The sequence below is a fragment of the Nyctereutes procyonoides genome, unplaced genomic scaffold, assembly GCF_905146905.1.
Source record: "Nyctereutes procyonoides isolate TBG_1078 unplaced genomic scaffold, NYPRO_anot_genome, whole genome shotgun sequence".
Lineage (NCBI taxonomy): Eukaryota > Metazoa > Chordata > Mammalia > Carnivora > Canidae > Nyctereutes > Nyctereutes procyonoides.
In genome coordinates this window covers 24,907,607-24,935,406 of record NW_026575120.1, presented here as the reverse complement: position 1 = coordinate 24,935,406, position 27,800 = coordinate 24,907,607, and the positions used below count along the sequence as shown (strand labels likewise).

Sequence of the window (27,800 nt, the reverse complement as noted above, 5' to 3'; positions counted from 1 at the left end):
GGGCTCCTGGCCTGGCAGCCAGAGGACACCACCAGAAGCCCGTGGGTTTTGGAGAGTGCAGGTATGCTAGAGGAGGCGGGGTACATGAACAGGGCAGACAGCATATGCTATGCTGCATTATGAAGAATATGATCTTCAGGGATGCCCGGGTGGCTCGGCAGTTGAGCTTCTGCCTTTGGCTCGGGTTGTGACCCTGGGGTCCTGGGATCGGGTCGTGCATCGGGATCCCTGTAGGGAGCCTGCTTCTCCCTCTGCCTGTGTCTCTGCCTCTCTCATGAATACATACAATCTTAAAATAAAGAGTATGATCTTTAATCTTAATTTCTTTGCAGAATTCTTTCTTACCCCTTAAAAACAATCTGTTAGGTAGGTCAATTTACATTGAATGTTAACTAAATTGGTAACATACCTACAAAAATATCACTGTCAATTCTTTCTACCTCCCCATAAGATTCTTCAGGTATGTATGTGACAGAGGACAACCTGACACCGGTCGGTGGGTGCACCATGCACCAGTCAATCTGAATATCAAACATTGATACAATTTTACCTTTTCTTAGATCAAGATGTATAAAGAGAAGTTCTGAGATTTTTCTTCCTTTCCACAATACATTGCCAGAGGTGCATGCTTCCCGTTCTGGTCATCCCATGACCAAAGTACAGAAAGTTATCTAGCTCTCAGCTGGAAATAATTTGATCATTTCATGGTATGGCTGGACTATTCCAAATGGGTAAGAACACACTAGTAACATAGAATTATAATGCAGTTTCAGCATTTGTCTTTCACTTGAGGAGGAGGAGACGAAAATTTCAAAACTATCTTCACAGAATTCCTTGAATGGAAATATTATCTCCCTGTGTTTAAAAAATTATGAAGAAATCCAACCAGAATGCAACTCCATCTTGGAGTCACTCTAAATCAGATCAAAATGCCCTGACTTTCCAGTCTTTGGTGTGAAAGGCAGATGGGCAGGCTCCTTGTTTTCATTCCCTTTGCAGAAATAACAGCTCTGCAGAAACATTTTCCAAAGTCACAGCTTCCTAAAGGAGTTACATATGAGAAATCAGAAATGCATTGAAACTTTCCTAAACAAGTACTTAACAAAATTCCAGAAATGTGACACAAAGTTATAAAAGTTCATTTTATTTAGGCTGCAACGTGTAGATTATTTATTTAGTTTTAAAACAGGCTTAATACACAGTTTACTTTTTACCAGCACTTTGATTTAGCTTCAACAACTTAAGAACAGAATAGTTTACGGTTTTACTGTACTAGTTTAGAAATCTATTCTGGAAAGAAAAAAAAAATCCATTCTGTGTAGAGACACTTATATTATTTAATTTTCCCAGAGTTTAAAGCCTTATAATTGAAATAAAAATCTTAAAAAAAAGGAGGGGGGCAGCCCCAGTGGCTCAGTGGTTTAGCGCCGCCTTCAGCCCAGGGTGTGATCCTGGAGACCTGGGATCGAGTCCCACGTCAGGCTCCCGGCACGGAGCCTGCTTCTCCCTCTGCCTGTGTCTCTGCCTCTCTCTCTCTCTCTCTCTCTCTCTCTCTGTGTGTGTGTCTCTCATGAATAACTAAATAAAAATCTTTAAAAAAAAAAAGAGCCTTATAATTGAATCATTTTATTTCAGTAAAGACTTTTAAAATTTTGAATATCTTGAAAAACACTATTTTATGATACATATCAACAAAACTCAATGCCATTTTCTCCAATAATAAAAGTATGCTTTTTTAAACTGTTGCTTTTTAAATGACGTGAAACTAAAGAAAATTGGTTGGTTTTAAAATCCTCTTGTTTGGAGAAAAATATTCTGTGCTTTACTACTTGTTGCCACTCCTTACAGAGATAGGGTCTATAGTCTGCATCTGCCTCCCTCGGATGGTTAAAGGCAGAAGAAGGTCCTTCTGTCCAGTTTGAGGTTTTCTGCATTATACTTTGTGTTGTTGCAAAAAGTACTAAGCGATACTCATTTACAAGTTTCTCTAAGAACTGAGCACATTTCTTCAGAGTAGCCTCCTGTAAATTAACACTTTCTCCTCCATTGACACGGTCTATCCAGTAAAAAGCTGACAGGCTGTCCAAGATCAAAAGGCAGAGGGACGGGTGGCTACAAACCACAGTTTCTAGTGAGTACAGTGTGAGGAGCAGCTGGGTGCTGCTATTGCAGTTCACCAAGAACAACCTTCCGAGGCAGTGTTTTACCATTTCTTCTGAACTTTGGGATAGTCTATGCTCGAGAATTGTAACAAGCCGAAGCATATCAAAGTGATAATCTGTATCAATAAATAAGACTTCTACTTCCAGTCCACCTTCCGATTTTGGAAGTATACATCGTGCTGTTAAATGATAAAGCATTTCTGTTTTTCCTGTTCCCTCTGGACCATGAAATTCAAGAATATCACCTGTGTAAAATTTAAAAATGTCAGTCAAAATGCAGCAGCACGGTAACGGTAGGCTACAGAATGAAAAGTCTGCAACAATGTTTGAAAAGACATTTACTGGAATGCGAAAGAAAATCTAAATCCATTTGCCAAAATGGGTCCATATAAGCAAATACAAATACATAAGGAAACTGAATCATTAAATTTCACCTCTGGGAAAGGAGCTGGCTACTAATTAGCATCAAGAAAATCTGAAAAACAGAATGACAGGGTTGAAGGGCACCCAAGGAAATCTCCTGGGGAGGGGTCCACATGCACTCACACTTGAAACTGGTGATGTTAATAAAGTGCCAGACCTATGGTCTTTCAAAAATTTACTGATTACTATGGTACACACCATTTCTGGCGCTTGATTACCCAATATACATTCTCTCTTTTTTCTTAAGTATTAAACTTCAATTTGGGGGTACAAGGGAAGGCAATGCGCCCAATTGAAAAACCATTTTTCTCAGTATCCCTTGCAGAAAAGGGTCAGAGATATCACAGTTGTAGCCAATGAGACACAATTAGATTTCTGTTGGGAGTTTCTAAGTTTTGCTCTCCTGATACAGACCCCACTTCTGCTCTGCCACCCCTGACTCTGTAGGGGAAGCAGCCACCCTGAAGCGGTGAGTATAAAAGGGACACCCTAAATAGGGTGGGCCCTAAGAATGGTGGAACAGGAAGACAAGAGGTGCCCAGGACATTGATGACAATACAGAACCCTACCCCAGCTATGCAGGGCCTGCCTCTATACCACTGTGAGATGAGGAAAATAAGCCTGGTTCAGGTAAGCCACTAGGCTGGACTTCATTACACGCTGAAACAATCCCTAACTAGGGTTTCTCAGTGTTACTGGCATTATGCGCAGAACAATTCTTGACTGTGCAGTTTCACACATACAGAGCCATAAGAGTGCACAGCTCTTAGGCCTAAATGCCAATAGCGTCCCTCATCTGAGAACATCCGTCCACATTTCTAAAATGCTATCAGTTATTCTCTGCTACATGAATTTCCTGAAATTGTGCCCAGCTGGAATGACATCTGCACTGTAAAGTATTTTCCTAGCATTATAAATTTAAGTAAACTACCTGAACTTCAAAGACTCCAAATCTTTACTATATAGGTTCCAGTAACTCTCTCCCAATGAAGACAACACAAATTAAACACCTGGGGAAGTTTTCCTGCCTCCAGAGCTCCTCAAAATCCACTCTGAACAATGGCCTTCCAATTCTTGTTGATTTGTTTCCATTTAATTTATGGCTGAATCACATAATTGGAAACACTGTGTTAAAAATGCAGATTCTTGGGCCCCAAGCAAATTACAGTCTACTGAGAGTCCAGTTACTTTATTTCCTGTTATTACTAATAAACCATTATAGATTGGAACATTCACAATGTGTAAAAAAAATCTAGCATGTTACCACTGTACAATATTTAAGGTACTATCAAACTTCAATCAGTTTCTACCATAACCTTACATGTAATTTGCAATTCAAAATTTAAATAAAGAGGATTCTTCCTCACCCTTCCCCCAAAAGATCCCAGCTCAAGGAGTAAAACTATTTTCTCAATAACAATTGTTCACTGATGCTCTTACTGAAAGTTAACGTAGTGATAAAAACTATTTAAGCCAGGGATCCCTGGGTGGCGCAGCGGTTTAGCGCCTGCCTTTGGCCCGGGGCGCGATCCTGGAGACCCGGGATCGAATCCCACGTCGGGCTCCCTGCATGGAGCCTGCTTCTCCCTCTGCCTGTGTCTCTGCCTCTTTCTCTCTCTGTGTGTGACTATCATAAATAAATAAAAAATAAAAAATAAACTATTTAAGCCAGATATTGTTTACTCTCCTACTATAATGACTGAGGAGCTAAGCTGTTATCTTTCCCTTAAGTCTTTCACTCCTCTATATGATAGAAAGAGAACAAACTACATGCATTAGATGAAACATTAACATAGAACAGATATTAATGGTAGTGAAGGAAAGCTGAAGTTTAGCAAGATTAATCTTAAAAAGGGTTTGGAGGACACAGTGAACCACAGAGAAACACATGGGGAAGCCAATTAGACTGCACCAAACCTTCTCTTCTTTCCCCAGAAATGGTAGAAGAGGCCAATCAATAGTAACTAACTTTTTCATCGTACTTTACAGATGAAAAGGGACAACTTCATGATACCTCATTTGGTCCTAATAACAATACTTTGAGGTAAAGAAAGCAAACTTTATCACCTTCCATCATCACAGTTATTGTGCTTTATAATTTTTTTTAAAGAGGAGAGATTAATTAAAAATTTAAAATCTTGGGGAAAAAAATCTCTACACCCAACTCACAACCCTAAGATCAAGAGCCGCACACTTCACTGACAGAGCCAGCTGGCATCCCTCATGCTGTGTGATTTTGCCTATTTCATTATATTTCCTGTATGCTACTTTAAGTTGGGACTTCACTATTCCATCTCCAGCACAAAACACAGTATCTTTTGGATGCACTTCATCAGATTACCTTCTTTTTGAGAACTTCTTGAGAGACACCTAAAAAATGAAAATATAAGTCCTGATCTGGTAAGGAGTAAAGGTCCACAGTGGACTTTGGAACATGACATTTTGAAAGGAAGCAAGTCGATAGGGGACAGAGATAGAGGTGTGGCATTGCTTCCCAGAGTCCAACAGGTGTGAAACAAGAGACCAGCAGAGGACGCAAGCAAGAATAAGACCTGGCCCTCAAGACGTGCTGACACTAGTTTGTGTCAGGTTTTCAGCCCCCATCACTTATTCAGAAGGTTAAGGGTAAAGCTAACGTAGTGATGGAAAAGTTCTTCTCAGAGACAGGGTTGGAAGTACCCATACAAATCAAATACATAAGGAAAGCAGGGATTTTAAAGTCACATAATCACATAAATATCCTAACAAGAATTTAGCTTTCAAAAGGCTATGTTAGCTAGGGTGTCATAGAAGAAAAATGTTTTATAACCACTAGAATTTAAGATTCAAAAAAAAATAATGTTTTATTATGTATGATCAATATGTAGCCACAATGATCAGAGAGTAAGCTACACAGAAACCGAAAACAGCTCAATTTCGTGGGTGAGAATGAACAAAAAATTAAGAAGAGAGGTAAAAAATTCAATTCTTAGGATACATCTACGTTAGAGGAGTCAGCATGAAGACATACAAAACAGAAATTTAATATAAAAATTAGGAGGAGGGCAGCCCCGGTGGCGCAGTGGTTTAGCACCACCTGCAGCCCAGGGAGTGATCCTGGAGACCCGGGATCAAGTCCCACATTGGGCTCCCTGCATGGAGCCTGCTTCTTCCTCTGCCTGTGTCTCTGCCTCTGCCTCTCTCTCTGTGTGTGTCTCCATGAATTAATAAAATAAAAAATCTTTAAAAAAAAATTAGGAGGAAACAGACTACAAAACATTTCAAGAAAATGAAACTATACTAAATAACATTCAATAGCACAAAATTTCTAAAAGTAAAAAAATTGCAGTTTGGGAACAGATCACTGAACTGGTCCTGGATACTTACCTTATAGCAAAAAATGTGTAGTTTGCAAAACCACATTTAATACAAATATTATTTTATGAACCAAACTTCAAAATCAGATATTCAGAAAAGAGATGGAAGGGCACTCCAGGGAGCACTCAGTGTTCTTCCAAGAACCAGGCTGAAGGGAAGGCAGAGGAATAAGGGAATATGGGAAATGAGGAATAAGGGAAAAAATATGATGGTTTACATTCATTTAAAAAATAAAAATATGGGCAGCCCTGGTGGCTCAGCGATTTAGTGCTGCCTTCAGCCCAGAGTGGGATCCTGGAGACTGGGATGGAATCCCATGTCAGGCTCCTTGCATGGAGCCTGCTTCTTCCTCTGCCTGTGTCTCTGCCTCTCTCTCTCTCTCTCTCTCTCTCTCTCTCTCTCTCTCTCTCTCTGTCTCTTATGCATAAATAAATAAAATCTTAAAAAAAAAGTAAAAAATATTCAGTAGCAGGTTCATGACGCTGGGGAGTCAAATGAAGTCAAACGAAGGTAAGAGAAAGGCAACATATTCTGAAGTAAAAGAGAAGAGACTCTACAGGAAGACAGAAATACGTGACGCTGACCAGAGGGTAACTGTGAGAGCTCTCTCTGGATGTTTCTGGAATTCTCCAAATAGGAAAAAAATTAAAACCTTGCCAGATATTTTCTTGGAGAGAAGGTGGTGCTCATTAACATCTTTTGGATAACTCAAAAGAGTTATGCCTTTAAGAACACTTGCTTACACGGTTTAATAAGGTTTGCTAAATCCACACATTACTAAGAAATAGATGATGTAGTATATGAGTTCTGCAGATCCTTGGTTTGGCATGATTGAGATGAGGCAAAGATTAAGGTGAAATCCTTGGTTAGGAAATTATTAAGCGGTATATAAAAACACTCTTCTTCTTTTACAGATTAACAGCAAGGCAGTAAAAGGGTCATTTGTAACAAGTGGGGAAATAAAATATGCAACTTGCAAATTACACATAAATATTATCATTAAGGTCCTAGATTCCCTAGAAGTATGTTTAATGATGAATTGAAGTCAGTTTTGCTGGTTTTAGAAACATTTACTGTCTAATCCTCATATCAAAAATCATTTTCAAACGTGATGTTCTACAGAGGGGCACCGTCCTTTTAGCTGTATTTGAAGTCACTATCTCAAATGTTTCTGAGGGCTGCTACAACAGAAATTGTACCCTTGTCCACTCAAAAGTATTGAGTATGACAACTTGCAGTAAAAAAACCCACCCCCACCCCTACTCCCACCCCCAAACACACACACACACACACACACACACACACACACACACACACACACCAAAAAAACACCTCTACAGTTTGGCACTTGACAAATTAAACTAAATCAGAAAATCTGGATGGTTTGGCCTTGATAGTTGCTCTCACAAATAGAATGCTGTAAGGGATCTGGGTAACAGATTGTCAGAGTGAGTTTATGAATCTGAAGATCCTTCAAAATAAGGATAAAAAAGAGAAGCCAAAAAAAATACATCATCTTGGTACCAATCTACTAATTGTATGACAAATATGTTGTATTTGCAATCATTATGGTATGGAAGAGGTAATTGGTATATAGAACAGAGTACTACTACAAAAAGCATATAGAAATGTTTAGAATGGCCTTAGAGTTTCCTATAATCCCTAACTCTCTTATTGCTTCACTTTGACCTTCCCTATATGGTTTCTGATAAACTACTGTTGATAAATAATGCTTATAATACCAGTCTTAAGTCTGCTATTGCTCCAATTAGTATTCATTTAACTAGTTTTACAGCTAAAATGTCTATTTATAAAATATTGAAATTAAGATGGTGTTAATCCAAATTAGATAAACTTTTTTGTTACTGACTGAACATGATGGTGTTTTTAAAGTTTCTACAAATGTAATATTCAAATGTATAAGTAGTGCTGCCAACTCATGCTTTAGTGTCAGTTTCATAAGGTCCAACTTAATAACATCCTTTCTGATAGAATACAAAGTTCAATCTTTTGTCTAACATGGTTAGTCAAAATTTGTCTTTTACTGATAGTTTAGAATATTGTTTACTAACAGACCTGTTCTATAAAAAATAGTAAAGGGAATCTTCTAGGTTGAATGAAAGGACAGTAGATAGTTACCTGAATCCAAATGAGTTAATAACGACCACCGGTAAATATAACCTACCTAAGTAAGTATGAAAGACAGTACATATTTTATATTTGTAACCTTTTCCCATTTATCTGACTTAAGAAACAAATGAATTAAGTAATTTTTTTTAAATTTCTGTTATAAGACATTTTAATTTCTCTGCTGTACTGGCTTTTTAATTTCTTGCATTAAGGAATAATTTAAGTAATAATTTTAGAAGTGTTTATGGACATACAACATATAAATATGTAATTTATTAACAACACAAAGGAAGGGGGAGGAAATCGAGCTACCTAGTAGCAAAGTATTTATGAAATATTGAAATTAAGATGATATGTATCTAAATTAAATTGCTTTAAATTAAGATATTAATTGTAATCCTTGGAGCAACCATTAGGAAAATAACACAAAAAAATAAAGTAAAAGGAATAAAGTAAAAGGACCAGGAATAAAAATGGTACACTAGGGGCACCTGGGTGGCTCAGTTGGTTAAGTGTCTTAACTCCTGCTTCTTGATTTCACCTCAGGTCATGATCTCAGGGTTGTGAGATGGAGCCCATGGTGGGCTCCACACTGGGTATGGAGTTTGCTTAGGACTCTCTCCCCCTGCCCCCCCCCCAAAAAAAGATCCTCTCTCCCTCTTCTTCTGCCTCTCCCCACTAAATAACATGGTACACTAGAAAATATTTACTTAACATTAAAGAAGACAGTAATGGAGGAAAAGACAAACAAAAAAGATATAATACTATCTAAAAGAGCAAAATGGCAATCGTAAACCCTATCTTATCAGTAATTCATTAACTATAAATGGATTAAATAGTCCAAACAAAAGGCAGAGATTGGCAGAATGGAATAAAAACACCTGATGCAATTGTAGGCTATCTACCATAGAATACTTCACATCACTAAGTCACAATAGATTGATAACAAAAGGATAGAAAAAGATATGCCATGCAATCAGTAACCAAAAGAGAGCTGATGTGGCTATACTATTATCAGACAAAATATACTTTAAGACAACTGTTATTAGAGACGAAGAAGTATATTTTTGTTTTCCATTTTGCTAAAGACAGCATAATTTACATCTTAACCATTTTTAAGTATAGTTCAGTAGTGTTAAATTACATTCACACTCTTGTAAAACATCTCCAGAGCTTTTCCATCCTGCAAAACTGAAACTCTGAACCCACTGAACAACAAGTCCCCTTGTCTCCTTTTTCCCCAACTCCTGGTAACTATCATTTTACTTTCTGTTCCTATGAATCTGACTGCTTTAGATACCGCATATAAGTGAAGTCACAGTATTTTTCATTTTGTGACTAGTTTATTTCCCTTAGCATGTCCTCCCAGTTTATCCACATAGTAGCATGACAGGATTTCCTTTTTAAGGCTGAATAATATTTCCTTGTTTGCATATACCACATTTTGTCTATGCATTCATCTGTCAATGAACATTTGGATTGTTTCCATCTCTTAGCTATTATGAATAGTGCTTCTATGAACATAAGTATGCAAATTATCTCTTCAATACTCTGCTTTCTATTCTTCTGGAGATACACCCAGACAGTGGAGTTGTTGGATCATATGGCACTTCCTTTTTTCTTAAAAGATTTTATTTATTTATTTTGAGAGAGAGAGGCACACAGGCGGGGATAGTGGGGGTGGGGTGGGGTGGGGAGGGACAGAGGGAAAAGGAAAGAAAGAACCTTAAGCAGACTCTGCACCAAACCCAGACGCAACCTGCAGGGCTCCAACTCACAACCCTGAGATCATGACATGAGTGGAGATCAAGAGTCAAACACTTAACTGACTGAGCCACTGAGATGTGTCAATCATATGACAATTTTTTTTAAATTTTTTGAGGAACTTCCATACTGTTTTTCACAGTAGTTGCACCATTTTACAGTCACATCAACAGTGCAAAAGGGGTCCAATTTCTCTACATCCTCACCCAACACTCGTTATTTTTTACTGTAACTATGATAGTGGGTGTGAGGTGACAAAGGACATTTTATAATGATAAAAGAATCAATCCATCAATAAGGTATAATAATACTCTTGTAAGTGCCCAACAGTGCACAAAGCCCCAAAATATATGAAGCAAAACTAAGAACTAAAGGGAGAAATAAACAATTTAACAGTAATTGTTGGTAACTTCAATATTCACTTTCAATACCATATAGAACAATTAGGTAGAAGATCAACACAGAAGCAGGAGACTTGAATGCTAGAAACCAACCAGAAATACAAAACATCAAGAAAACACTCAATCCAACAATAGCAGAATACACATTCTTCTCAAGTGCACAGGGAACATTCAAGATAGACCATATGTTCAGCAATAAAACAAATCTCAACCAATTAAAAAGAATGAATCACAGAAGTATGTTCTCTGACAGAAAAGAATGAAAATAAAAATCAGTAACAACAAAACCATAAATCTTCCTGACCCTGGATTAGCCAATAGCCTCCTAGCTATACCAAAAGTATGAGCAAAAAGATAAATAAATTGGACTTCATAAAAATGAAAAGCCTTAAAAAAATTTAATAGCCTTGTGCTTCAATGGACACCATTGAGATCGTGAAAAGACAACAAAAAGAGTGGGAAAGGCTATTTATAAATCGTATTTGATAAGGGACTTGTATCTACAATATATAAAGGACTCTTACAACCCAATAATAAAAACACAACCTATTTTTTTTAAATGAGAAGATATGACATTTCTCCAAATAACACATACAAATTGCCAATAAGCACATGAAAAGATGCTTAATATCATTAGCCATAAGGGAATGTAAATCAAAACCACAATGAGGTATCATTTCATACTCACTAGGAAGGGGATAATAAAAAACAAAGACAATGACATTTGTTTGCAGGATGTGGGAAAATTGGAACCATTCTATGCTTCATCCCCAGTGGCAAGTAAAATGTGCAGCTGCTATGGAAAATAGTCTGGTAGTTCCAAAAAAGGTTAAACATAGTTGCCACGGGAACCTAACAGTCCCTCTCATAGGTATTACTCATGAGAAATGAAAATATACATCCAGAGAAAAACTTATACACAGATAACCATAGCAGCATTATCCATAACAGCAAAAAGAAACCCAAATGTCCATCAACTGATGCATGGATAAACAAAATGTGGTATACCCATACAACAGAGTATTACTCAACAATAAACAGAACTACAGATACATGCCACAATGTGATAAGATTTGAAAAGATTATGCAAAGTAACAGAAGCCAGTCACAGAAGACCACATACTGTGTAATTCAATTATATGAAATATGCAGACAAGGCTAGTCTAGAGAGTCAAGTAGATTAGTGACCGCCTAGGGCTGTGGGATGTGGGAAGAAATGGGGAGTGACTGCTAACAGGTACAGCTTTCTTTCTGGAGTGATGAAAATGTCCTAAAATCAACTGTGGTGACAGGTAAAGAAACGTGAATACTACAAACCATGAAGCTGCACACTTAAACGGATAAATTATATCTCTACAGAGTTCTTCTTACACTAAAGAAGAAAACAATGCAAGCACAGTACCTTTCTGTAAGTTTTCCCTAGTGTAGAAGTGTTGGTGGAACAAGCAGGTAGGTCTTTTCCCTTCTATAGAAATATTAACAACAGGGTACCTAAGGACTTTCCTGTGATTCTCAAACTTCTAAGGAATTAAAAAATAAATTATAACAAAACTCCCACAAATAACGTGTCAAGATAACAGAGGTCAGTATTTATTCTGAAATTTACTGCAAATGAGCCGAACTTTCTCTTATCTGACACAGATAAAGTGTCCTGTCATGATCTATTCTCACTTTTTAATTTTACAGGTTAATCCATATAGCCATTTGCTACAAGTATGTACATATAAATGAATATATGTTGGAAAAGAACATGTTTTATAAGACTTAATGTATGACACTGTATTTTGATTTGAAATTGTTTTTACCATGTACAGATGAAACTTCATCAGCGAACAGATATGGTTCTATTTCTTTCAAGGAACTTCTACCTTCAAGTCGGGCAAGGAGCTTGCAAAAGAAAAGAAAAGGAAAAAGAGAAGGAAAAACTCATTACCTAAAAATACAAAATCTTACAAATCTACATTTACACAATTTTCCTAAAGTCTATTTTAAAAACTCATTTAGTTTTGAGGATTTGGAAGAAATTATGAAATAGGAAATAAAATTTAGGAGAAAAACTCTGTTCATTTATTCAGGAAATATGTCATTCTTTTGTTTATGTATCAAATACTGAGGTATAAAATAAGTCCCTGCCCTCAAAAGAGCTGATTATATAGTTTGGGATATAGGACCAAACTACTAACTGCAAAGTATTTATCTTTCTTATGTGTCACAATTTTTCTTTCTCACTTTCTTACCAGATATCAGCTTTTTATCTGTCTGCCTTGTATATTGTCAATTCTTTATCTAGTAGTGAGAGGGGGCAAAGGAAAAAGGTAGAGAAAAGCCATCCTCAAGGAGCTCCCACCTCCATCTGTTAGGATCCTCAGGTTCCATTAATTTACCAGAGCAGCTCATGGAACTCAGAGAAACATTTTATTACTAGATTACCCATTTATTTTAAAAGGATACAACTCAGGAAGAGCTCAAAGGAGTAGATGCACAGGGAAGGCTTGGGGAAAGAGGGAGGAGCTTTCATTCTCTGGATGCATCACTCTCCCAGCACCTCTATATATGTTCACCAACCTGGAATCTCTTCCAACCCTGTCTTTGGGCGGGGGGTGTGTTATGGAGATTTCACTACATAGACTTGGTTGATGCAATCACTCGCTTTTGGTGGTTGAATTCAGTCTCCAGCTCCTTTGCCCTCCCAGAAGGTTGGTGGTCAGAGAGTGGGACTGAAGATTCCAACCTTCTAATCACATGGCTCCTTCTCCTGATGACCAGTCCCTATCCGTAGGTGGGGTCCAAAAGTCACCTCATTAACATAACAAATGACGTTTGTCAGTCTTAACACAGGAAATTCCAAGGATTTTTAGGAGCTCTGTGCCAGAAATGGGGATAAAGACCAAATACATATTTCTAATTATAAATCACAACATAAAGGCATACCAGGATTGGCAAGATCTGCCATGCAAAAGGTAATTTTAGGAATAATGATGACGCCACCAAGAACTTCTGAGGTTTGAAGGCTTGCTGTTCCCTAGGCCCTGGGTGCAAGCACCTTGCTTGCATTCTTATTTAATCCTCATGATGAAGAAAATGAGGCTCTAGTTGCCTAACTAAGTGACTTGTAAGATCACACAGGAAGGGGCAAACCTGAGACTTGAATTCAAATCAAGATCCTTACCTGTTAGGTCAAATACACAGTAATATTCTGAATCAGGGTACAGGCAGATGTGATATCAGCCAGGGTGCAGAGGCTGAAAGGCGCACTCTGCATGTAGGTAAACTTGAACTGCTAGAGCTCGTAGTATGAAACAGGCAGGAGATAAGTCTTAAAAGAGCGGAAGTCACATCACAGAAGATCTTAGATGCCATATTTAGGAGCTTGTTCTCTGGTTTGTAGACAAGAGAAGGGATTTTAAGCAACAGTGTAAGAAGCAGTCTCTGAGAAGCAGTCTGAAATAGTTTAAAGTAGACAGCTGGGAATTCAGAACTAGATCTGCTAACTCCCTTCTCTGGGCCTCAGGTATCTTATCATTAAAGTGATAAACAGTATCTCCCCTCCCAAAGTTATTGACGATTCAGAGTATTTTTAAAAAGTGCTTTGCATAAAGTAAGCACAACGTAAGTAGAGCACAAACTATCATCGTCTGCATTTTAAATAGATTATCTCGGAGGCTAAAAGGGAACAAGGATGGAGTCTGTCACACTAATCTGGAGAGGAGTGCCCCCCCCCCCCAGACAAAAGTAGTTAGGATGACAGCAAACAGAATTGCATGACTGATTTAAATGTCAATGAAGGACATGTAATCAAAGCTATCACAGCTGATTCTCAAGTTTCTAAGAAATCAGCACAGATTTGACAACTCTTCCATACAACAAAAGAAAAAAAAGAGCATATCACAAATGGGAACAAAGCAGTCACTTTAGGTTTTTTTTAAACTGAAGCAAAAGTTCTGAAAAGATTTCCTGAAGTGATGAAAGGGTTCTATACATTAATTTAGCAAATGTTTATTGAGTTTTTATTACATACAATGCACCATGGCAGGTAAAATGCAGACTACAAAGATGAAGATGACAACCGACCCTCAAAGAACTTGCTGTGTCCGTCCTCTAAATGACATTTTATTACAAAACAAAGTAAAGACTGCTCAATACACAAGAGATACAGTGCTCTGAGTTAGAGCAGATTCTGGAAGTGTATCTGAAGTTAAGGCTCGTTTCATGGGTACTAAGACATAATCTGTCTTTCCCCCTAAATTGACGCTTGCACTGATAGTGTAACAGCAGTGGTGGATGAAAATGCTGACAGAAACAAGGCAGTGGCATCAAACTATGTCCCTGCAGACACAGCATTCTTCACCACTTAAAAAAAAAAAAAACTCAAACAAGCAAAACTAGTTTTTCATAAGAATGCCTTTGATGATGCAGTTAAAAGTATTAGTTGTATTAAATCATGACCCCTGACTACTTTTTAAAGTTATGATAACACAGGCCACATACTAGCAGTAAAGAATTTAACCTTGACTGCAGAGGTCTGGCCTTTGCCCTTGGATCCTGAGAGGTCATCTCCAACTCTCTTGGAATATCCTGCCTGATAAAAGTGTCTTTGTTTACCAGGGGGCCTTCAGCCACACCAGAGAGTCTAACAGAGTGACTTAGAGTTGGGGCTTTGGGTCAACTTGATCTCTGGTATCAGAGGGCTGTAGAGTGAGGTCAGCTGTTTGGGCAGTTGACTGTGTCTCCATGAGTGAGTGAGCCCCATGAAGACTCTGGACACCCAAGTCCAGGTTAGCTTCCTTGATTGGCAGACAGTCACACACTGCTGCTGAGAGAACCAAGTACCATCCACAACTCCACCAGGAGAGGACAACTGGAAGGTCTACATTTGCAATTCTCCCGGACTTTCATCCTCTTCTAGCTGCTTTCAAACCTGCATCCATTTCCTGTAGTGAACCATAACCACAAATTAACAGTTTCCAATGAGTTCTGTGAGTCCTTCTACTGAATTGCTATACCTAAAGGCAGTCTCAGGGACCCCTCAACTTGCAATTAATATCAGAGCTGAGTGTAGTCTTGGGGATCTGGAACTCTACATTCTGTCTGGAGTAAAGGCTGCTCCAGGAGCCTTCCCCAACTTCACACACAATTAAGGGTTTCTGCTCCAAAATGAAATACAATCGGGTTTTTTTTCTCTAGGAAAAGCACTTGAGTTGATTATTTCAGTAGGATGCTTTTTTCATAGCCTACCCTTTTATTTAAAAGAACGACTAAAAGACAAATTTCGATTATACAGACTTTGGTATTTGGCAGACATTTTATCGAAAACAAAGAAAGTACCCTGGTCATTTCAAGAAAACTGACAGTACTTGTTGCCAATGATAACATTTGAATTTTGGAAAACTCATCCAGTACTGTGACCCTGACAGTTTCCTAATACTTAAGGTCCTTTTGGTGAATCACCAGTGTTTTAATAAATGTGATTTCTAAAAATAATCATCTAACAAAACACATCACTACCTCAAAGATCTGTGTAATTCAGTGAACCAATATTTCCAAAGACCAATGCAAAATATTCCTGGGTAAAAGATTCACTCCCAGTGTTCTGAGCAATTAATTGGCTTTAATGTATGAAAAATTCACTGCTAAAATTTTATATCTATGTTGCAATTAACTTTTAGGAAACTACTATTTGTCAAGTTTTGGTATAGAACCAAAGAAGAAAATCCACAATTAGCTGACAAGATCTTCAAATCCCCCCCCTTTTTCCAACTCCGTATGTATCTGTGAAAGGCTAGACAGTCCTCATGTACTTTAACCAGAACAATGTACAGTAATAGACTGGATGCAGAAGAGAGGAGAACCCAGTTAAGTTCAGCCAGACATTAAAGAGATTTGCAAATATGTAAAGCAGTGTCAGTCCTCACATATTTTTGTTTAGGGGAATATAGCTATCTTTCATTAAAATATTTATTATAATATTCAAAGGGATTATTATTGTCACTTGTATATGGATGTAAATTTTAAAAATTTTAAGTTTCTCAGTGCAGCTCTCTTTCTAGAGCTTGCCTCTCTAGAGATATCTGGAGTATACTTTTCACTTTAATAAACTTTCTTGTTTCTGCTATTCAATAACTTTAAAAATTAATTTTCTCAATTTCACTGACAGATATAACCCACAAAAACAAAAGCTCTTTTGGTGGGACACCTGGGTAGTTAAGTGGTTGAACGTCTGCCTTTGGCTCAGGTTGTGATCCTAGAGTCCTGGGATTGAGTCCCACATGGGGCTCCCTGGATGGAGCCTGCCTCTCTGTGTCTCTCATGAATAAATAAATAAAATATTTTTTATAAAATATTTTTTAAAAGCTCTTTTGGTGACAGATCACCACTTACTGATCACAGATCATCATGCTTACTGTGGTGATTATTTTGCAACATAAACAAATATTAAATCATTATGGTGTATACCTGAAACTTATATATCTATTATACCACCAACCCCCACCAAAAAATGCACAAAATCTCTTTCAAATTCTCAATAATTTTTAATGCACTCCCTAAAGCTAAAAAGTATGAGAACCACTGAGTTAGAAGATGCACAGTCCAGCTTGAAGGACAAGACAGAAACTTTCATGGACAAGATGGAACTCAATTAAAGGACTTCAAAATGTTTTAAAAAGCATATATACACATGGCTAACCTCTTCATCAGAATGATTAACTTAGGAAGTTACTCCAATTGTTTATTCTTATTGTCACTGCTCAAAATATTTTATTTTATTTTATTTTTTAATTTATTTATGATAGTCACACACACACACACAGAGAGAGGCAGAGACATAGGCAGAGGGAGAAGCAGGCTCCATGCACTGGGAGCCCGATGTGGGATTCGATCCCGGGTCTCCAGGATCGCGCCCTAGGCCAAAGGCAGGCGCCAAACCGCTGCGCCACCCAGAGATCCCTCAAAATATTTTAGAATTCTCCCCTGTGAGAAGTCCTTGTAAGAAAGTGTTCAAGAAGGTGTTACATTGACATGACACTTGGACAAAAATGTATTACTCCCTTTACTAAATTGGCTGTTAGCCAGTTTGCATCTGAATCACCACCAATTAAAAAATCAAATTCATTTTCAAAGGGTGAAAACTTCCCACTACTGAGAATATTCAAGGGGCACTTAGGTGGCTCAGCAGTTGAGGATCTACCTTTGCCTCCAGTTGTGATCCCAGGGTCCTGGAATCCAGTCCTCCATCGGGCTCCCTGTGAGGAGCCTGCTTCTCCCTCTGCCTATATCTTTCTGCTTCTCTCTGTGCCTCTCATGAATATATAAAATTTTTAAAGAGAATATTCAAAAAAATGTTTTGCAATGACAAAGCAGAGTATACAGAGTACAGAGGCAGTAAAATTGCATCCCAGAACCTATATTTACCCTTACAAATTACAATACAAATAATAGTAACAGTTTATAAAAGCCATTTTATGGGATGAGATATCTTCCAAACCTAAGCAGAAAGCAGACCCTAGGGGCACTTGGGTGGCTCAGTCAGTTAGGCATCTGACTCTTGGTTTTGGCTCAGGTCATGATCTCAGTGTCATAGGACTGAACCTAAATTGTGCTCCATGCTCAGTGTGGAGTCTGCTTATCCCTCTCCTTCTGCCAACTTGTATTCTGGCTCTATCTCTCTTTCTCTCTGTCTCTCTCAAAAAAATAAATAAAATCTTAACAAAACAAAACCTTAAGGCCTGACACAAACCTATTATAGAAATTAAAATTAATGATGTCTAGATTTAAGGAATTATTGAAAGAAGACAGGTATAATCAATCGGGAGCTTCTGAAGGGCAAAAAAGAGTTTATTAAGTGTCCAGGATAAAGGAAACCCAAATAAGTTCTGCCAGACAAGACAGTTTAATCCTTTTAGGGAAGATTAACACATTGGGCAATTAGCTTGGTGATGGATTTCACTTGATTCTCTCAACAATCTTTCTGAGGCCAAATTTCCTATTTAGGAAAGAAGGCACAGTGGACACAACAATTTTAGTCTATTTGGCAGTTTCACTAATATTGTTAATTGATAGATTTGACATTTGATTTGTATTTATTACCATTCTATTTTTCAGATGAGAAAACTAGTAGATACCAGAGTCAAGATTTAGGAGATCTATTCTGGCTCCCAAAGGCTGGGGTTCTTCTACTGTGCTACAATGTCTCACAGTCAGTAGTGGCGAGTCTAATAAAATTTGAGTACAGAGATGAAATGGTTTTTGGACCTACTAAGATCCAAAATCTGTCTGAGATCCTGTCTATGTAATCACCTGGCCCCTTTCAACCATCTCTGTTAGTACTCCCTCTAACAGCAACAAGGAGCCCTAAATGTCTTCAACGGCAGCACTATTACCGTAACAAGTATATGGTCTGCAATGGGGATAATACTTAATTGTATAGATATCCACTGGTAAACATTTCAGCCAAGTCAACAGTGTCCCAGGAACTGAGGGAGGTGCTAGGGATACACAGATGTAGCAGTTTCCATCCTCAAAGAATTTAATAGGGGACAGTCAGAAGGTTACAAAACTGCAGTAAAGTACTGTAGATGCTACAAGAGAAATAGAGGCAGGTGCTACAAAGGTGTGTGACCCTGACTAATGCCATCCTGGACAAATCATCCCAAGGACCAGCCAATGACCTGGGACCTCCTGGAGCATGTTGCTCCCTCCCAACATTCTTGGGAATTTCCTTTTGTTTAACCACACCCTTAAGTACACCCTTAAGGCACAACATCCTTGACCTGCCCTGGAGACCTAGGACATACATCCATTAAACAGTCTCCTTTTGGGTGGCCCCTGAAGCACTCCCAACCCCCAGGGCTAGAAATGCTGGTCTTCAGGGAGGTGGGGTTGCTAAGGTTTACTCATCTTGCTAGAGACAGCTCAGTGAGTAAGGTCCTTAACAAGCCATTTCATAACAAGGTGGGCTTGTCGGCTTTTTTCTTCAGTCTTGCAGGCAGTTTTAATTTGTGGAAGGCACCTTCAATTTTTTTTTTGGCACCTTCAATTTTGAATGAGAAATTTAGCATATAGTTCTTTTAAACACAAAATGTGCATTGATAGAGAAATGCTTTTTTTTCTATGTGGAATCCATTGCCTATTCTCTCATTTAAATTTCTAAGATCAAGACTTTTTCTTTTTCTTTTTTTTTAAGACTTTTTCTTAAGATTTTATTTATTTACTCATGAGAGACACAGAGAGAGGCTGAGACACAGGCAGAGGGAGAAGCAGGCTTCCTGCAGGGAGCCTGATGCAGGACTTGATCCCAGGACCCTGAGATCACAACCTGAGCCAAAGGCAGATGCTCAACCATTGAGCCACCCAGGTGCCCCTAAGGTCAAGACTTTTGAACAAATGATGATAATACACATCTCTCAAGGCCGCCTCTTTCCATGAAGCTGTTACTGTACTTAACACATTACACCAACCTGTCTCCCTCACCTGGATGTAAAAACTCAAAAGGAAAAGAATCTATTTTGGCTTACAATGGAGAAATGCTTTGTTTGGCAGAAACTCAGCTGCCTGTTAAAGGTAAACAGGGCACATGTAGGCAAGCTTGGGAAGGGTGGAGAGCGTAAAGAACCTCAAACTATCTTGATTTTCTTTTTAAATATTTTATTTATTCATGAGAGACAAAGAGAGAGAGAGAGAGAGAGAGAGAGAGAGAGAGAGGCAGAGACACAGGCAGAGGGAGAAGCAGGCTCCATGCTGGGAGCCTGATGTGGGACTCCTGGGTCTCCAGGATCATGCGCTGGGCTGAAGGCAGTGCTTAAACTGCTGGGCCACAGGGGCTGCCCCTATCTTGATTTTTATGTTTGGATAGTCTGCAAATTTCTACCAAACAAAAGTTCTTGAATATTCGTGTCCATGAGTATATCATCTAAGTTCTTCATACTAACACAAGGCCTTTCTGGTGCAATCCTGTACCTTCAACACCTAGTAAGTAGAATACCTACCATATAGGTGTCTTTAAAGAGCATTTGGTTGCAGAAAAGCTTACACAAGAGCAGAAAGAAGAACTTAAAGATCAAACTAACCAGAAACAAATGGCATTAAGGTAAATGTCTATATAAGACTCATTTGGATAAAGGCTCATTTCCCCTGACCGACCTTCCTTTTTTCTTTCCTTCTTTCTTTCTTTCTTCTTTCTTTCTCTCTCTCTCTCCCTTTCTTTCTCTTTCTTTCTTTTTTTCCTTTCTTTCTCTCTCTTTCTTTCTTTTTTAAAGATTTTATTTATTTATTCATGAGAGAGAGAGAGAGACAGAGACAGAGGCAGAGACACAGGCAGAGGGAAAAGCAGGCTCAATGCAGGGAGCCTGACGAGGGACTCCAGGATCACGCCCTGGGCGAAAGGTGGCGTCAAACCGCTGAGCCACCCAGGCGTCCCATCCCCTGACCTTTCTAATTAAATATCTGCAGACAGACCCCACCCAGCAGCGGTGTTACAAACCAGTGAAGTATAAAAGGCTACCTAAATCCAACGTTCTAAACTAAATATTTCCACTCCTGCCCCCTAACAGGCCTAGGTTTTCACCTAGAAAATGAAAACAATTCATATGTAGAGGAAATTCAGGCAAAAATAGCTATAACACAGGGAATGTAAGAAAGGAGCTCAAGTAAGGAAGCGAAGCAAAGCAGCAGCTCAGAATTTAGGTGACTGATGCAAAATCTGGCTCTTATGGTAGTTCCATAAATTAGAGGACCAATTCCTCTTCACATGGGAAATCAGGCTCCTTTGCCGCTTTGAAAACTCAACTGTCCTTCAGGGCAGAGTACAGGCCTGGCTCTTCAATCAAGCTTTTGTCTAAATTAATTTGGAAAAGGGACACTTGGGTGGCTCAGCGGTTGAGCATCTGCCTTCAGCACAGGTCGTGATCCCGTGGTCCCAAGATCAAGTCCCACATTGGACTCCCTGCATGGAGCCTGCTTCTCCCTCTGCTTCTGCCTGTTTCTCTGCCTCTGCCTGTGTCTCTTGTGAATAGATAAAAAAAAAAAAAAAAAAAAAAAAAACTAAATTAAATAAATAAAATTATTTGGAAAAGACAACTGTTGAATAACATACTATATGGTTAAATCCCATCATTTCTAAGTACATTCCATGAAGAGCTAATGCTTTTATAAATAATATTTAAAAGCAATCATCCGGGATCCCTGGGTGGCGCAGTGGTTTAGCGCCTGCCTTTGGCCCAGGGCGCGATCCTGGAGACCCGGGATCAAATCCCACGTCGGGCTCCCGGTGCATGGAGCCTGCTTCTCCCTCTGCCTATGTCTCTGCCTCTCTCTCTCTCTCTGTGACTATCATAAATAAATAAATATTAAAAAAAATAAAAGCAATCATCCTATAAGAAAAAAATACATATAAAGCAAAAACTACTAAATATACACTTGATAATTTAAGCAGCAGAAATTGTTTTTTTAAGTTTTTAACTCCAGTTAACTAACATATAGTTTCAGGTGTACAATCAGGTGTACAATATAGTAATGCAACACTTCCATACATCATCCTGTGCTCATCAGGACAAGCACACTCCTTAATCCCCATCACCTGTTTCACCCATCCCCTCACTGTCCTCCCCTCTGGTAAGCATCAGTTTGTTCCCTATAATTAGGAGTCTGTGTATTGGTTTGTCTTTTTCCTTTGCTTGCTTCTTTTATTTTCTAAGATTTTATTTATTTGAAAGAGAGAGCAGGAGCTGGAGGGAGGGAGAAGCAGACTCCCTGCTGAGCAAAGAGCCTGATGCAGGGCTGGATCCCAGGACACCTGGGATCACAATCTGAGCCAAAAGTAGCCACTTAATCAACTGAGCCACCCAGATGCCCATTTATTTCTTCAATTCTTAAATGAATGAAATCACATGGTATTCATCTTTCTCTGACTTATTTCACTTAGCATAATATTCTCTAGCTCCATCCATGTCGCTGCAAATGGCAAGATTTCATTGTTTTGTGGCTGAATTAATATTCTAGTGTATGTATATACCACTTCCTCTTTTTTTTTTTTTTTAAAGACTTATTTATTCATGAGAGAGACAAAGGCAGAGACACAGGCAGAGGGAGAAGCAAATTTTGGGACCATAACCTGAGTTGAAGGCAGATGCCCAAACGCTGAGCCACCCAGGCATCCCTGTACCACTTCCTCTATCTATTCATCAATTGATGGACATCTTGGTTGCTTACATATCTTGGCTACTGTAAATAATGCTGCTATAAACACTGGGGTACAGGTATCCCTTTGAATTAGTGTTCTTGTATTCCTTGGGTAAATACTCAGAAGTTCGATTGCTGGATCATCAATAGTTCTTTTTTTAACTTTTGATGACCCTCCATACTGTTCTCCACAGTGGCTGCACCAGTTGCATTCCCAACAACAGTGCACGAGTATTTCTTTTTCTCCAAATACTGGCCAACAACCATTGTTTCTTGTGTTGTTGATTTTAGCCATTCTGAAGGTGGGTAAGCAGCATTATAATTTCTAGCAGAATTTGTAAGGATTAAATTTTAAATATATGCTATCCCACAAATTAATAATCCCATTAAATGCATTCTTCAGATTTCATCAAGAATTTATACCAAACTGCTTCAAATTTTCATTTAGATAAAAAAAATCAAATATATGCAGTCCCAGAAAAAAACAGTAAAGCACAAAATCAAAATTATAGGAGCTTAATGTTGGCTGAACACTTATTCTCACTTTGCATGTGAGGAACTCTGCTGGAGAAACACTCTTGGCATATTCTCCTATTCTCTTCCTCAGGGAAGATTTTCTAATGTGTTATTTCAAGAGCAGGTACTAGACATGCATGGATCATCCCCTCCCTCCCTCCCTCCCTCCTAACGGCTTGCCTACAGGAAGTACACATTCTGTTGTGTTCCTATATTTGAGTCTAAAAGAAATGAGAAATGCTCACTCAGAAATGAGCATCTGGCAACATAAAGTTGGCTGATAACCTTGACAAGAGAATTTTTAGTGGTACAGTGGGAGACAGAATCCTGATCACTATGGGTTAAAGAGTGACTGGGAGATAAAGATGTGCAGACACAAAGTACAAACACTTTGCTGTGCCGAGTAAAAGAATGGGGCTGGATGGGGCATAGACATCTAAGGAGTTATTTTATGTTAGGATACCAATGGAAATGATTGGTGGAAAAGAAGATTAAAAGTACAAAAGACAGAAAAATGACCAGAGGAGTGGGAACACCTGTAGCAGTAAGGTCCTTAAGGAGGAATGGAATGGAAGAAATCCGCATTTAAGTGGAGAAGTTGCACTTTCTTTTTTAAAAGATATTATTTCAGACGCCTGGGTGGCTCAGTGGTTGGGCATCTGCCTTCAGCTCAGGGCCTGATCAGGGAGTCCCAGGATCGAGTCCTGCATTGGGCTCCCTGCATGGAGCCTGCTTTTCCCTCTGCCTGTCTCTGCCTCTCTGTCGCTTGTGAATAAATAAATGAATAGAAGATTTATTTGAGAAGGAGACTGTGTGTGCACTGAGGCACACATGCTGCATGCTGTAGGGAAGACCAGGAGAGGGAAGGGGAAAGAATCTCAAGCAGATTCCCAATTGTGCATGGAGACTGGTGAGGGTGGGGGGTGTGGGGGCAGTTCATTCTTAGGACCCTGACATCATGACGTGAGCCAAAACCAAGAGTCAGATGCTTAACCAATCGATCCACTCAGACACCTCAAAGTACTCTGAAGTTGCTTCTAAGAAGACAGATCACATTCTATGCCATAAAACAAACCTCAACAAATTTAAAAGAACTGAAATCATATAAAGTATGTTTTTAACACTGATGGGCACAGACTACAAATCAGTAACAGAAAGACAGGAAAAATTAAGGGAGTTTCTGTGAAATTTTTTGTTTTCTCAATGACACATGAAGCAAGGTAGAACAAGGGGAGAGGGAAGAGAAAGATACGAAATTTATCCACTAAATAAACAATTACTGAGTGCCTACTATGGGCTAAATATTGTTCTAAACACTAGGAGTAAAGGAGTAAACTCAACAGACAGCGAAAAGTCTGCTCTATGACCCTTAAATCAACATAAAATGTCAGGTGTGCTAAGTGTTAAGAAGAATAAACAGGGTAGGGGATCCCTGGATGGCTCAGCGGTTTCGCGCCTGCCTTTGGCCCAGGGCACGATCCTGGAGTCCTGGGATCGAGTCCCGCGTCAGGCTCCCGGCATGGAGCCTGTTTCTCCCTCTGCCTGTGTCTCTGCCTCTCTCTCTCTCTCTCTATCATAAATAAATAAATAAATAAATAAATAAATAAATAAATAATAAATAAATAAGAATAAACAGGGTAAAAAATAAAGATTAACAGTAGAAAAGGTAAAAAAAATGGTTATTTTATTTTAAATTGTAGTCAAATGCGGATCTTTAAATCAAGGGATTATTATTAAGTTTTCCACTCGCTACCTGGTCTACCATAATTCCATCTCTAGAATCTGTTAAAATATTTTTTTGCAACTTTAATTTCTTAGAGGACCCTGTATAAAATGTCTTTTCCCTAATACTCACAAAATGTGAGAATGATTTGCTGTTTTTTAAAGTTGTAATTCTAGTGAATTAAAATTTTAAAGTAGTTTACTTCAGTTTCTTGGGCTAGCTTGTGACTTCAAGTATCTTCCTCAACATGATGCCTCAAAGTAGAACCCATAAGGTACTGCAGTAATGTGCAAAGGAAGAAAACTGTGTCCAAACGAATTAAGTGCTAGCCATCAAGTATCCAAGAACTCTTAAAGGAAGAGAGATTCACTTAGCTGGTTTTCTTAACAAAAAGGAAAAAGAATAAAGTAGCACCTATGGCCCAGCGCCTTATCCTCCCCTTCACCCCTCTGTCCTGGTAATATGAGCCAGGCAATCGGCTTAGAGTCTCCATGCAGACCTGGCAGGTCAAGGATGTGTTGCTAAATTCTTTGTTCAATGACTGGGCTGTGCTGGGCTCCCATTTTTAAGATACTAGGCTTGTTTGTTTGTTTGTTTTAAAGATTTCATTTATTTATTCATGAGAGAGGCAGAGACACAGGCAGAGGGAGCAGCAGGCTCCACGCAGGAAGCCCAATGTGGGACTCAATCCCGGGACTCCAGGATCACGCCGAGACGAAGGGAGGCACCAAACCCCTGAGCCACCCAGGGATCCGATACTAGGCTTGTTTTGACTGCAAAAGTCATCTGGGTTTAACCTTGGTTTCAAATAATCATTTAAATAAGTAAAGTTTTAACTGCAGTGGCTCTAAACTATGGCCAGCAGGTCAAATCCAAAAGTTTAAAAGTAAGTTTTATTGAACACAGCCATACTAACTTGTTCACCTCCCTATGGATGCCTTCACATTAGGACTTCACTGCAGGACTGAGTAGTTCTGACAGAGACCCCTTAGCCTGCAAAGCCTAAATACCCTCTGGCCCTTCACAGGAAGAGTCTGTTGACTCCTCTTAAGAATACTGCTTCTCTCCCCAACCTGGATAAGAGATCCTTCCTAATCCACCTCTACCTATTTCTCACGTCTCCCTGCCCAACCCCACTCTCCCTCACTAGCTTTGTTCCAACTACAGATCTACCTGCAGTTCCCCTAAATAAGGCCTCTGCTCTTGAGGCAGAACCCACATTAAATGCTACTCTCTGCTTTGACTGCCACCCCCTCCTTACCTAACATATTTCACAAGGTTCTTAAGACTTCAGTCATTGCCTCCTCCTAACTAGCTTGTGATACCTGCCCTTCTACTAGACAGCATGCTCTAGCATACAGGCTGCATTTCTTTAAAGTCACCCTCCCTTCCTAGTTTGATGGCAGAAATTGTTGCTTTTGCTTCTTACTCCAAGTTCCTTAACCAGTGGTTGACACATAGTAAGCACTTGACACTTCTTGGTTCAATTCCTGAATAAATTCTTGCAGGACGTCAAAGAACTGGCATGGTTTGGGAGGAACTTAAGCTGGAAATGCAAACGGGGCCGGCCAGGGCTTGATGCCATAAGCAGAGACATAGGAACTAGAGGGCGAAGGGGAGGCAACCTACTCAAGTACCTCCTGTCCTGGATAACGGCTATAAATTCTCCAACTGGCAATCCCCCCTTTTTCCTCGGTTCTGTTGCGGGTTTACTATTTCTAACAGCAGTTAACATGTGACAGCTCTGGATCGTGCACCTTGCAAGCAGAGATGAGGAATGGCACACCTATCCGTGCGCGCAGTGGGATGGAAGATGAGGAATGGCACACCTATCCGTTGGCGCAGCAGATCAGGAATAGCACATCTATTCGTGCGCGCAGCGGGAGATCAGGAATGGCACGCCTATCCATGCGCGCAGTGGCATGGGAGACGAGGAACTGCACACCTATGCGTGCGTGCAACGAGAGATCAGGAATGGCACGCCTATCCATGCGCGCAGTGGCATGGGAGACGAGGAACTGCACACCTATGCGTGCGTGCAACGAGAGATCAGGAATGGCACGCCTATCCATGCGCGCAGTGGCATGGGAGACGAGGAACTGCACACCTATCCGTGCGTGCAACGAGAGATCAGGAATGGCACGCCTATCCATGCGCGCAGTGGCATGGGAGACGAGGAATGGCACGCCTATCCGTGCGTGCAACGAGAGATCAGGAATGGCACGCCTATCCATGCGCGCAGTGGCATGGGATATGAGGAATGGCACACCTATCCGTGTGCGCAGTGGCATGGGAGACGAGGAATGGCACGCCTATCCGTGCGTGCAACGAGAGATCAGGAATGGCACGCCTATCCATGCGCGCAGTGGCATGGGATATGAGGAATGGCACACCTATCCGTGTGCGCAGTGGCATGGGAGACGAGGAACTGCACACCTATCCGTGCGTGCAACGAGAGATCAGGAATGGCACGCCTATCCATGCGCGCAGTGGCATGGGAGACGAGGAGTGGCACACCTATCCGTGTGCGCAGTGGGATGGGAGGGGAGGAACTGTACATCTATCCGTGCGCGCGGCGAGAGATCGGGAATGGCACACCTAACCTATCCGTGCGCAGAGTGGGATGGGAGACGAGGAATGGCACACCTCACCGTGCGCGCAGCTGGAGTGCCCATCTCCGCCTCGGAGCGCGCGCGTCAGCCCTCCCACCTCAGGGGACTTCCGGTCTTGGGAGCCCGCCCCGGGGGGCAAAGGCGGGAGGGGGCGGCCGGAGGGGAGGCTAGAGTCCCGCCCCGCTCGCCTTCCCTCCGCCGAGGGCGCCGCGCGCTCCCGGCCAGGGCGCCCCGCCCCCCTTCCCCCGCCCTCCCAGGTCCCACGCCCGCCCACCGCCCCGTTCTCATCTCCCTCGCTTCCGTCCCGGCAGCTCTCACCTCCGTCCCAGACTCGGCCCTGTGATAGTCACTACTCATCGCCCCGAAGGCTGGGCGCACCGAGCACTCAACTTTCCCGCCACCAGCGCCATTTACAGTGACAGACGCGCTGACCCGCTGACCCGGAAGGGAGCATGCGCACTGCGCCCTTGCTCAGCCGGGGAGGCAGCGGGCATGCGCAGCAGGGCTGACGGGCGTCCCTCGCTCAGGTGACGTCAGA

At 40.3% G+C, this 27,800-nt stretch overlaps 1 protein-coding gene across 1 annotated transcript; it reads right to left on the bottom strand.

Annotated features, from left to right (window-relative positions):
• Positions 1–1,158: 1,158 nt before the first annotated feature.
• Positions 1,159–27,692, bottom strand: XRCC2 (X-ray repair cross complementing 2). The gene is made up of 3 exons (XM_055335143.1): positions 27,581–27,692; positions 12,043–12,124; positions 1,159–2,407 (listed from the first exon to the last, which is right to left on the bottom strand). The coding sequence occupies exons 1-3, from the start codon at positions 27,617–27,619 to the stop codon at positions 1,689–1,691; spliced, it is 840 nt and encodes a 279-aa protein (XP_055191118.1). The 5' UTR covers positions 27,620–27,692; the 3' UTR covers positions 1,159–1,688.
• Between the last annotated feature and the right edge of the window lie 108 nt (positions 27,693–27,800).

Coding starts and splice junctions, on each gene's coding strand:
- XRCC2 (XM_055335143.1), bottom strand. CDS start 27,619: ATGAGTAGTGACTATCACAGGGCCGAGTCTGGGACGGAG. Junction 12,125..27,580: donor GGGCCGAGTCTGGGACGGAG/GTGAGAGCTGCC, acceptor TTCTTTTGCAAG/CTCCTTGCCCGACTTGAAGG. Junction 2,408..12,042: donor TGAAGTTTCATCTGTACATG/GTAAAAACAATT, acceptor AATTTTACACAG/GTGATATTCTTGAATTTCAT.